The 12,572-nt window shown below is 41.3% G+C and overlaps 1 protein-coding gene across 1 annotated transcript in view; it reads right to left on the bottom strand.

Annotated features, from left to right (window-relative positions):
- LOC110499119 (laminin subunit beta-1) overlaps positions 1-12,006 on the bottom strand; it is a 33,720-nt gene extending 21,714 nt beyond the window's left edge. Inside the window, exons 1-9 of the mRNA XM_036958483.2 lie at positions 11,861-12,006; positions 11,128-11,300; positions 8,898-9,039; positions 6,948-7,021; positions 4,242-4,430; positions 4,038-4,101; positions 3,655-3,857; positions 802-922; positions 399-587 (exon numbers count right to left, since the gene is read on the bottom strand). Coding sequence (XP_036814378.2) covers positions 399-587; positions 802-922; positions 3,655-3,857; positions 4,038-4,101; positions 4,242-4,430; positions 6,948-7,021; positions 8,898-9,039; positions 11,128-11,300; positions 11,861-11,891 — 1,186 coding nt within the window. The 5' untranslated portion in view covers positions 11,892-12,006. The remainder of the gene's footprint in view (positions 1-398; positions 588-801; positions 923-3,654; positions 3,858-4,037; positions 4,102-4,241; positions 4,431-6,947; positions 7,022-8,897; positions 9,040-11,127; positions 11,301-11,860) is intronic.
- Positions 12,007-12,572: the final 566 nt, after the last annotated feature.

The raw sequence follows: 12,572 nt of genomic DNA, 5'->3' as shown, positions 1-12,572 counted from the left end.
GGTCTCTCTCCACCCTACAGTGGTTTGGAGTTAAAAGGAGACACCACTGGTTTGGCTGATAAAGCTTCAAAAACCCAGGTGTTCCCTCTCAGATCCAGACCACAGAGGCAGGATCAAAGAGCCAGATGGGAGGAGGAGAAAATATACAAATATATTTCTAAAACGAGACAGACAGAGTCACGGATGAGATGAGGGAGAGTGGGGAGTAGGAGTTAAGTGTAGAGATGGAGGGAGGAAGAGTGGAAAAACAGTAGAGGGTAAGAGGTGGAGAAGTAATGGGGAGAAAATAACAGGATGGATAGATGGAAAGACGGATGGAGATAGGAAAGACTGGGTTTGGATGGTGGGGTGTAGAAGAGTAGAGGGGGTTGGAGTTTGAAGTTCAAGGTTCAACCTACGTTCACAGATACTGGGGTGACGGATGTCCCTCTCTGGGTGCTGGAAGTAGAAGGGTTTGCACTGTTCACAGTTGTGTCCCATAGTGTTGTGCTGGCACTCATTACACACACCACCGCTCACGTTACCCGTGGAGACGTATACTGCCATGTCGAAGAGACACGAGTCTGAGTGCTGGTTACAGTTACATTCTGCAGAGAGAGATACAGATTGGGGGAAGGGAGGGGGGCAAAGACAACATGTTGATTCACAGTGTTTATAAAAAGGCAGTTGGATGGTTGTAAACGGTCTGAGCAGACACTGCAGCCTGTCATCACAAGTGATCAATTGAAAGGGGACACAAACTATAATATTCCCCTCTGGGAACTCTTTATTAAGACAGTTTGTTAGCTTAAGGTGGCTTACTTTTACAGGCGTTGGTATTGCGTCCCTCGGCTGGTCTCCATGGCAGGTCATGGTAGAAGTCCTGACATTTCTCACAGTTCAGCCCCATGGTGTTGTGGTTGCACATACAGTGGCCATGGACCTTAGGGAAAACATACAGAGACAGAGGTGAGAAACTAGCATTAATAAGCACTTACAAGCAGTGAATAAGCCATTACCTCATTGCCATGCATGTACATGAACGATTTATTGATATCCACCTTAAAATGATTTCACAGGCCATATTCAGGGTTTAATAGTGCAGTTCAGGGACCTATCAACTACTGTGCAGAGACTGAGGCCTCAGTGCTATTTGACTGTGCTCCCCTTGACCATCATGATCAATTACATCTGAGATATCAGTGCAAAAGCAAAGGGAAACTACAGACGAAAGGCTGTATTCCTATTCCAGATGGCTGCAGGACATGTTTACAGTGTTGACTAGCTCTCATCTGTTCTGCATTAAACTGAACGGACAAATGCCAATTTGCTGACAGATAGACAGACTCAAACTAACAATTCAATATTAAAACCTTCAACAAAATGTCAGATACGTGCCACGCATTTGGTGTCATGACTTGAGCTGTTATAACAGGCACTATGTCACTCATGACAGGATTGTGTAGTTTTTATGTTAGGCATCTTCAGGCAAGGTGTAACTGTATCTTGTTTTGTCTTTAAGACATTGTAATGTAAGGGAATCAATTTGACAACCACTGCAAAATGGGTTTGAGAAGAATAAGAGAGTTTGATTCATCTTTAGTTTTGTTTTATTTATTTTATTTATTTAACCTTTATTTAACTAGGCAAGTCAGTTAAGAACACATTCTTATTTACAATGATGGCCTAGGAACAGTGGGTAAACTGCCTTGCTCAAGGGCAGAATGACAGATGTTTGCCTTGTCAGCTAGGAGATTCGATCTAGAAACCTTTCAGTTACTGGCCCAATGCTCTAACCACTAGGCTACCTGCTGCCCCAGAGTTAATACAGTTACTTTCCTATTTCTTGGTGAATAGGCTTTATAATAACAGTACAAGAGGTAGAGTAGCCTAGCCGCAGACAGACACAGACTGTAAACAGACCATAGCAGAGACTAAACAGGAAGTGCACTGCCTTTTCTCTCCCTAGCATACACAGACAGACAAACATGTACACACACAGACACGTTGTCCACAAATACACACACACAGTCTACCAAGCACACACAGATGGAGAAACACATTCTCACAAACACAAACTCAGTTGTTCTCAAACAGTGACAAACACATGTAAATGCACAGACTTCGTGAATCGTGAATTTTTTTAAAGTTATACATTTTTTGATAAAACGATATTAAACATATTCACGTCACCAAAATAATTATTAAAACACACTGTTTTGCAATGAAGGTCTACAGTAGCCTCAACAGCACTCTGTAGGGTAGCACCATGGTGTAGCCGGAGGACAGCTAGTTTCCGTACTCCTCTGGGTATATTGACTTCAATACAAAACCTACGAGGTTCATGGTTCTCACCCCCTTCCATAGACTTACACAGTAATTATGACAATTTCCGGAGAAAGTCCTCCAAACTAGCATAGCTCTTGCAGCATGAACTGACATGTTGTCCAACCAATCAAAGGATCAGAGAATTAATCTAGTACTGAAAGCATAAGCTACAGCTAGCTAGCACTGCAGTGCATAAAATGTGGTGAGTAGATGACTCAAAGAGAGAAAAAAACAATAGTTGAACAGTTTTGAACAAATTAATTTCTTTAAAATTGAAAGAGAAGCAAGAGAGAGAGCGAGAGATAGCTATATTTAGTTGTATTTCTTTCACTTTCACTTAGCAAGAAAATGCTGCTAGCTAGTTTAGCCTACTCAAACAACCGACTAAAATAGTGAAGGATGCTATGTTAGCTAGCTGGCTATGGCTATCCAACACTGAAACTTTTCCAAGTCAAGTTAAGATTTTGGTTTGATTAATTTATTGCCACTGGGGCCCACTGGTGTAACTGCTAAACTGCGGAAAGGAATTAACGACCAAACTGATCATGCTGTTTGTATGTGGCTGCTTTGAAAGTGAACTGTGTTTGCATGTGATCAGGTATGTATTCATTCTGCCGATTGTGTTGAAAAACGTTTCTTAAACAGAAGTAAATTAAACGAAACAGGGATAAACATACCTGAATAGAAACTCTTGTTTGCAACTGTTGGACTAAAGATTACATCCAAGATCAGCCAGATCATTCCACAGAGGGCCGTATCTGCGGGTTTTTGCTCCAACCTTGTACTTGATAGATTAATTAAGGTCACTAATTAGTAGGGAACTCCCCTCACCTGGTTGTCTAGGTCTTAATTGAAAGAAAAAGCTAAAAACCCTCCGACACTTGGCCCTCCGTGGAAGGAGTTTGTTACAGCTGAGCTAGAGGCAGGCAAACATATGCAAGGCAGTATTGAATGTGCCACTGTCTGTCACCTTGATTACTCAAAATGTTTCTCTCGACCTGTGTACCTACACTGTAAACTTTCATTCATAGGCTAGGTTGTAGCAACCTCATGGTCTGTATAGGGAAAATTTGAGAATCATGTAGTAGCCTAAACCTATCGATGTTACATTGAGCTGGGTGAATGGAATATGAATGATAGTCATCCAATATGCTGTAATAGAAATAAAGCCATGCTCTTAAAAAAATGTGCGTCCTCTCTCATCTTAAACGACACCGACCGCCACTGACCTAAGGAGACCTGGTGTACTACAGAAAACAAAACAGGCAATCAACTGGGTGATGGCGGGTTTGTGGGACTATGTAGTAAGTGATGAAAACTAGGATAATCTTATCATCAAGAACTCACCATTCCCTCAACAACATCCCCAGACCCATCGACGGGCGCGCACTCTGAGGCATGTCCGTAGCAGAAGCAGTTACCCCGTACCACCAAGTCGTAGACAGCGTAGTAGTACTTCTCCTTGATCTCCATGCGGGAGTCCAACAGGTTGTCTCCCAGTGTGTGCAGCTTGGTGAACTTCACCCTTAGGTTGGTGATCTTCAACATGTCTAAAGCAGAAAGAGACATGTGTTAGCCATTAGCTTGTAGCCCTAAGGTCATTGTGTGTAAACATTTATTTTGCAGTTACAGTATAGTTGCTTAATAAGCAACAAAAATGGGAAGGATAATAATAATAACTTATTAGCAAACATAAATCATTAAGTACACATATTATAGCTGGAACTTACTTTGGATTCTGGGGCTGTAGGGATCTTCAATACGGAAAACTGGATCCAAAACTCGGAAGATGACCTACAGAGACAGATGGGTTTATGGTCAGTGGGATTACACTATTTTTTCAAATGGCTTCTTTTCTCTCAATACATCCAGAATATTGTGTCATATGTAATTAGTTATTACTTCGTTATTACTCAGTCATAAAAAACACACACCTCTCCCTCTGTCGATGGTTCGATGTCGGAGTAATGTGAATCACAGATGACGTCATCCACTTTCTGCATGGGCCCCGAGGAAATGGCAGGGAATGCTGACTCACAGTCGTAGGCGAAGTAGCGGTACACCTGCCAGTTCTTCCCAAAGTCGGCCGACCGCTCAATCACCATGGCAGCAGGCCGGAAGGTCTGTCATAGAGGAAAAACCATACTTACAGTGGGGCAAAAAAGTATTTAGTCAGCCACCAATTGTGCAAGTTCTCCCACTTCAAAAGATGAGAGGCCTGTAATTTTCATCATAGGTATACTTCAACTACGACAGACAAAATCCGAAAATAAAATCAGAAAATCACATTGTAGGATTTTTAATGAATTTATTTGCAAATTATGGTGGAAAATAAGTATTTGGTCAATAACAAAAGTTTATCTCAATACTTTGTTATATACCCTTTGTTGGCAATGACAGAGGTCAAACGTTTTCTGTAAGTCTTCACAAGGTTTTCACACACTGTTTCTGGTGTTTTGGCCCATTCCTCCATGCAGATCTCCTCTAGAGCAGTGATGTTTTGGGGCTGTTGCTGGGCAACACGGACTTTCAACTCCCTCCAAAGATTTTCTATGGGGTTGAGATCTGGAGATTGGCTAGGCCACTCCAGGACCTTGAAATGCTTCTTACGAAGCCACTCCTTCGTTGCCCGGGCGGTGTGTTTGGGATCATTGTCATGCTGAAAGACCCAGCCACGTTTCATCTTCAATGCCCTTGCTGATGGAAGGAGGTTTTCACTCAAAATCTCACGATACATGGCCCCATTCATTCTTTCCATGACACGGATCAGTCGTCCTGGTCCCTTTGCAGAAAAACAGCCCCAAAGCATGATGTTTCCACCCCCATGCTTCACAGTAGGTATGGTGTTCTTTGGATGCAACTCAGCATTCTTTGTCCTCCAAACACGACGAGTTGAGTTTTTACCAAAAAAGTTATATTTTGGTTTCATCTGACCATATGACATTCTCCCAATCTTCTTCTGGATCATCCAAATGCTCTCTAGCGAACTTCCGACGGGCCTGGACATGTACTGGCTTAAGCAGGGGGACACGTCTGGCACTGCAGGATTTGAGTCCCTGGCGGCGTATTGTGTTACTGATGGTAGGCTTTGTTACTTTGGTTCCAGTTCTCTACAGGTCATTCACTAGGTCCCCCAGTGTGGTTCTGGGATTTTTGCTCACCATTCTTGTGATCATTTTGACCCCACGGGGTGAGATTTTGCGTGGAGCCCCAGATCGAGGGAGATTATCAGTGGTCTTGTATGTCTTCCATTTCCTAATAATTGCTCCCACAGTTGATTTCTTCAAACCAAGCTACTTACCTATTGCAGATTCACTCTTCCCAGCCTGGTGCAGGTCTACAATTTTGTTTCTGGTGTCCTTTGACAGCTCTTTGGTCTTGGCCATATTGGAGTTTGGAGTGTGACTGTTTGAGGTTGTGGACAGGTGTCTTTTATACTGATACCAAGTCAAACAGGTGCCATTAATACAGGTAACGAGTGGAGGACAGAGGAGCCTCTTAAAGAAGAAGTTACAGGTCTGTGAGAGCCAGAAATCTTGCTTGTTTGTAGGTGACCAAATACTTATTTTCCACCATAATTTGCAAATAAATTCATAAAAAAATCCTACAATGTGATTTTCTAGATTTTCTTCTCTCATTTTGTCTGTCATAGTTGAAGTGTACCTATGATTCAAATTACAGGCCTCTCTCATCTTTTTAAGTGGGAGAACTTGCACAATTGGTGGCTGACTAAATACTTTTTTGCCCCACTGTATGCATCTTGGTGATATACATATGCACTGAGGTTACAACCAGCAATTTGACCATGAGTGATCTGGAAAATGGCCCACTTTTTCTAAACGTACATCATCCGCTGTAATCAAAGATGACGTGAGTACCATAGCCAGGAGAGAAATGTATTATGATTTATTAGGATCCCCATTACCCAACGTCAATGGCGACAGCTAGTCTTATTGGGGTCCGACATATAACGAAAAATACATTACAGACAAAATACTTTACAATTGACATACAAGAAGTGACGCAGTCAGTCTTTCCTCAACTCTTAGCCAAGAGAGACTGCCATGCATAGTATCAATATTAGGTGTGAACTGATCGGAAAAGATTATATACTATAACGCCATAATTACAATGTCAATTCGGTTAAACTACGGGAACATCTTTATGTTGAAATATCTATGGATAGTAGGGACATAAGATATGTTTCTTCACATCCTTCCTATCATAAGCTGCTATCCATTGTGTATGTCTGTCACAGTACATTTATTCATAACTTGAAATTCATCTCAAATTGTTATTTCAGCTGTATTTGTCACACAAAATTGATGTCACAGTTTAGTTCAATATTGGCTGTATTACAAAATTCCTGTTACACAGCATAAATGAGCTGCAATTGTGAGTAAAGTGATACAGGCCAGATCTGTGTGGAGCGAACAACCCCAGACTGGTGGGCGGTCTGTTCTCCATTCCTCAGGCTCACACAGCTGTGTGTGTGTGTGTGTGTTTGTGTGTATGGTAGACCTCCCACGAGGCCAAGCTTTCTGATAATCTGCGGAGTAGACGGTCCAGCCAGCATCCCCTTACACACTACCCACGCTCCCCCACATTGAGCCCTCTGATCCGGCCTCCCCATTGGTTACCTTGAAGGTCATGATGAGGTGGGTGAAATGAAACTCTGCCTCCAAGTTCAGCTGGATGGTCACTTTCTCAAGACCTGGGGAAAGAAGGAAGAAGCGGGGGGAAAGAGACAAGGACGGAAAGGACAGGGGGAAAGAGAAAAAATAGGTGGCCAAAAAATGTTAAAAGGGAGGGAGAGATAGAGGGGACAGAGAAAAAATAGAGGGTCAAACGTCAAGGGAAGGATATAATTTAAAAACGCGATGAATTCAGAGAGGGTGGAGAGCGGAAGGAGAGACAGAAACAAAACATGAGTGTACATACAGGTTTCCAATTGAGCCAAGCATAACACAAGCTGGAATGGTTAACTATACATGACACTTATCCACTCTTCACAGTGCATATTCTGGACCAAAAAATGTTAACATTAACTCTTCACCTCTCCCTTCTTAGTATTTTTATGTTTGGTTCTGTTCTATGATATAAAGCTCATGGCTTCCCTTCTGATTCCTGACATTCTTCTTTGCCACAAAATGGGGCCGTGGGTTTTATGCATAGCTGCTGCGTAGTTTAAGCAGCAAATAACAACTTAACCATTTCAAATATCTCTATTTCTTTAGTGAAACTATTATTAATTGGTTATGTTTATTGTTTAGCAATAAGAGCAAGAACAAGCCACCACTTATCAATATGCAACAATGTATAACAGGAGAAAATGTTCGAACTCATCATTAGACTATATACAATTAATGCGTTACTTTAGCAACAACACAGAGTTTATCAACTAAGCACTAATGCGCGCCCCCCCCCCCCCCCCCATCTTATATTGTAGAATGGGACTATTGAGTGTCAGTTTTACATTCGTTTTAGGGGAACCTCCCCTGTGCTTATAATAATTATAATTGTAATAATAATAATACATGTATTTTATATAGCGCATTTCATTACAAGTAGAATCTCAAAGTCGCTTTAAAAACAAAACAAACCAAATACAACTTAACAAAACAAATGTAGTAGGATCTGTGTGTTCTTGGGCAATGGTCTTGCACAGCTTTTGAGGAGAAGACAGTTGGAAAAGCTAGTAAGAGGCTTGTGCTTTGAGCTGGGGCCTACTGGGACAGTGTTGTAATAGAGTGGATCTAGTACAGTAATGTCTGGATTATGAATGAAAATTCCCTGTCTCTTTTGCCAGGCCCATCTGTGTAGTTGGCCGCTCCACTAGTGAGTATTAGCCTCCTTCCTGTTCTTCCGGAGAAATATTCCCACCGCTTTATCCCCGGCCAAACCTCCCCTAACTCCTATCAGATTACTTTCTGAATCTTATATCCTTCCAGCACTTTTTTGTGAGTTAACTCTTCAAGGCAAGATGCACTTGGGATAGCTGAATTTGTATCTAAGTTGTGGACGATTTCAATGCTTTTGGCCTCCTAATAATCATTAACAATGCTTCAAAACCAGGGGTCTTCAACTTGTTCTTTCCGAGGGACACCCTCCCAGGCAAACCGTGACCCAGAGACATGCGCCAGCAAAAGAAATGTTTTGCACATGTTTTGTCATTTTATCAGGTGAATGATAATGGCAAGGAGAAGTAATCAACATTTTGGTACATTGTTTTTTTAAATAATTTTGACCTCCCCACATTATAATTGGAAGAGGAAGTGCAAACTCTAACATAGCCTATTAGCTAGAAAGGTAACTCCAAACACATGGAGTGTAACCCCGCCTCATCTAACAGCCACCTAGGTAATCATTCCCCACGGGTTAATCCTGTCATTCCAAAGTTTATAAACTGGTCATCATCTAAGTCAGCCATTTCTGCTTTCTCTTTGATATCTCCCCTCACATTGATTAAAGGGGTTAGGTAAGGGACTGGAGGGTGAAAATATACTGAGGGGGGAAAGAAGACAGAGTCGCCTTTAATTGAACTCATCTACCTACTAGCTATCCACCACTTTTCCCCCACGAGAACTCACCATTCTCTGACTGCCACCAGGTTTTCAGGCGGTTGGGGGCGAATGTGGTCACGACATTCTCCACCCGGTGGCCGGTGGTGGCGTTAACTACGCTTTTGACATAGACGTCGGTGGAGTCACACACAAAGCATTTCTTCTCTTCCTGAAGAGACAGTGAAGATTGGGAGAAAGAGAGATAAAAATGTCAGTGGGATTCTTGGGATGCCAAGCCGATTTCTCCCAATCAGGTGAGGGTACAGATAATGAACATCTTTGAAGAGCCCATTCATACAGAATTCATTGAAATTGGGTATTTTATCAAGAGCAGATATAGATGCTGAAATAAGTGACTGAGCTAAATAGGGCCTTAATAACTACTTTAAAATGAGGAGTCTGTCTTGCCCTGGTCTCACTCATCAGTAAAGGCTTACCTTAGGCTGCTGACAATGCAGGTTTCATTTGGCCACCAGATGTTCAGAAAACAGACTGTGTGCTTGTGTGTGTGTGTGTGTGTGTGTGTATGTATACACATGCTCAAGGGTTCAAATTCAGCACCATCTGGATTTCCTTCCATCTTTTCACCACTTGACAAGAAAACAACTTTACAAGATTGTAAACCTTCTATACATCCAGACCATGCAACAGAACAGTCTGTCCACAGCCACACACATTTGTTTGAATTCCAGCACCGATATGTGTTTGATAAGAAATGTAACCCTGTTGGATCACGTCTTTCACTGACACAATCTGGTTTCTCTCTCCTTCAGTGGTGACATAAATGTAATTAATTTAATTATATTAGATTTCCATCTTAAATTCTTTGCATGCTCAGGGCATACCATACTTTAAATCACAAGTATCAAGCCGAGTGTGCCTGTGGGTTTTCGCTCCTACCTTGTACTTGAGGGATGAATTAAGGTCACTGATTAGTAAGGAACTTCCCACACCTGGTTGTCTAGGGCTTAATTGAAAGGAAAAAACAAAAACCTGCAGACACTAGGGCCTCTATTAAATTAATGTGACACCCCTGCTTTAAAAATATGCTCAACACATCATAGAAGTGTTCACAAATACTCTACAGTTAAGGTGGTGGAGAACAAGAATCAGCCATTCCTAGTACATTTGATTTAGGTGGATACTGATCAAATAGGATGATGCCTAAAGCAAGGAAACCATTTATTTTCATGTAAGTGCACGGCAAAAGTATTTGATGTTGGCTCCTCAAGTGATGGTTGTTTGATGGTTTGGATATCTCTAACCATGGAATGTCTGTGCCAATACAATGAGCCTCCATGCATCCAAGCTGCTGGCACAGACACTTTCAAGTCATTGTTGTTCTGAACCTCAATAATGCTTCTAGAATGATTGTGTGATCCAGGAAGCAGTCTAGGCAACTCAGAGGGTCGTGCAACTCCTAAACCAATCCTTCCCAAATCCTAAACATCTTTCCCACTCCTACGCTCATATTGAGAAAGCAGGAGTGTAAGAAAGAATATGTGAAAGGAAGTCCTTGTATTGACAATAAAAGCCCAAGGGATATTTGGAATATATCCCATTTATATATTCCACCCCCAACAGACAAGAGATTGACTGTAAACGTTACAGTAGTTATTATGAAATCTGAATGCTGCATTGCCCACAGCAAGATAATTTTCATTTTGAGCATGCATTTATTCCCCATTAAAATAATTAGGGGAGCTTTACTTACTGAGGAAATGAAACAATGTTGTCATTTAATACGTTATACTGTAATTAATGTTTAATTTTGAGTTAGCCACATAGCCTGTTTTGTGCCTCATTGCACTTTGTTTAGTAGTAGCCTAGATGACTTAGTAAAGAAATTACCCTCCAGGCATGAATATAGCACCAATTTATTCTCAACTCAAATTTTCACAAGGTCAAAACAATCTTTCCCATTTCCAAGAGCAAACACCCTCAGGTTAGCAATTACAGGAATGCTTTATTATGGAGCATATCTATGTATTGCTTATCTCCCTCACTACTACAGGCATGAATGAGAGACTCCAAATGCTGCCCAGAGGCACAACAAATCAGAGCTTGCTTTTCGTGAATATTGAATATCGCTACTTTTACGCGCTCGTGCCATTGAAATAATAACGAATCCTATTGATTGAACTGTTGTCAACTTGGCATAACAATATTTGTGTGATAGTTAATGAAGTATATAGGCCTATAATAACACCTGGGGCCTAGTCCAAATAGTCTCTGTACTTGTGCCAGAAGCATTTACCTGTAAATGACTGACGATACAGAACGGCTCGGGCCGGTGGAGGCCGCATGTGGAGTTGGAGGAGAGTTGGTGGGCTCTGCCGATGAGAAGGTCTCCGGTGGCGGGGTAGCAGCTCCCCTCTGTGCACACATCGCTGAACTCCGGTACCTGGGCAAGGACGCACGCCCCTGCGGCTACACACAGAAGAGGAAAAATATTGAACAATGGGATTTATTCAATACGGGTTGTGGAGTGACGTTTTATTGTACAAACATGTCGAAGACAATTGGGCTATTAGATAAAATAGCCGAAGTATTAGAATAAAATACTAACGAAAAGTGCTCAGAGCTTTGGTCTCCCTGTTCATAAAACTTTTAAAACTCCATAATAAAAATGTACGTTTTAGTCGAAAACAGAATCTGAAAAACAGGATATAAACCTTCCATTTCAATGGGTTTTAGATTTATATTCATGCCACATGTTCTTTAATTGTTTCATTCCGAGTTTATAACAAGAACAATATGTGTCATAATCAAACAAAAAAATACAAACAATTCCACATATGATGAATGAAATTAGCCTACGAAACGTTGACTATTTAAACTTTTAGAATTAATATCCATTTAAATATGCTTAACTGTATTTTCTTCATTAGGCTACATGCAACGTTTATCATTATGCACTTTCAGTTGACTCAATGTTGGACATGCGTTCTACAGAAAACATTTCAAAATTATAAAAATAATAAACTTACATAGCAGGGTCGCAATTTGAATTATCAACATTTTTGGTGTGCTTCCTCTCCGCAAGACTGTGTGTGGTTCCTTATGGTAGGGTTTTGCCCTCACGCGTTTCTTGTCCCGCTACTCCTCAAATCACCACTGAGAAAATTGAGTAATTGTTCTGTCCCCCTCGCCTCAAGCATGCGCACAGGGTGTAACTCGCCAAAGAGTCTATTCGATAAATCCAGTGAAGTCCTATAACCAGCAGCTACAAATGCTCATCAACTAACTTGTATAGCTTGACGACCAATTACATAATAGATAAATCATTACCTGTGGGCTATCTGAAATGTGGCACATCATTTGGAGCAGAAGGATCATGTTGACAGCATCTCATTATGTTCACATTGAGAGAACGTTCAAACGTACACATCTAATAGGATTGTAAATGTCTTCTCTCTCAGATACCAACCCCCACCTAGACCTACTCATCTAGAACAAAGGACATTCCTCCACTAAGGCAGGAAGCTGCCCTATTATGTCCCTAGGCTCAGGTAAAGCTGGGATAATATAGGTACTGAAGCCATACTACTAATTTACTGTACTGAAGAGAAATTAGGTTAAGAGCTTAAAACTTTCCTGTACAGTTGTTGGTAATGACAGATTACCAAAGACTAAACTATCACCTACAACCTTAATTATGTGTCACAGGGTGTTTGTGTGTGTGTGTGTGTGTGTGTGTGT

This window comes from Oncorhynchus mykiss, chromosome 2 (genome assembly GCF_057628025.1).
Source record: "Oncorhynchus mykiss isolate SJ-2025 chromosome 2, ASM5762802v1, whole genome shotgun sequence".
Lineage (NCBI taxonomy): Eukaryota > Metazoa > Chordata > Actinopteri > Salmoniformes > Salmonidae > Oncorhynchus > Oncorhynchus mykiss.
The sequence above is the reverse complement of the archived record's forward strand: the minus strand, read 5'-3'. Positions and strand labels throughout refer to the sequence as shown.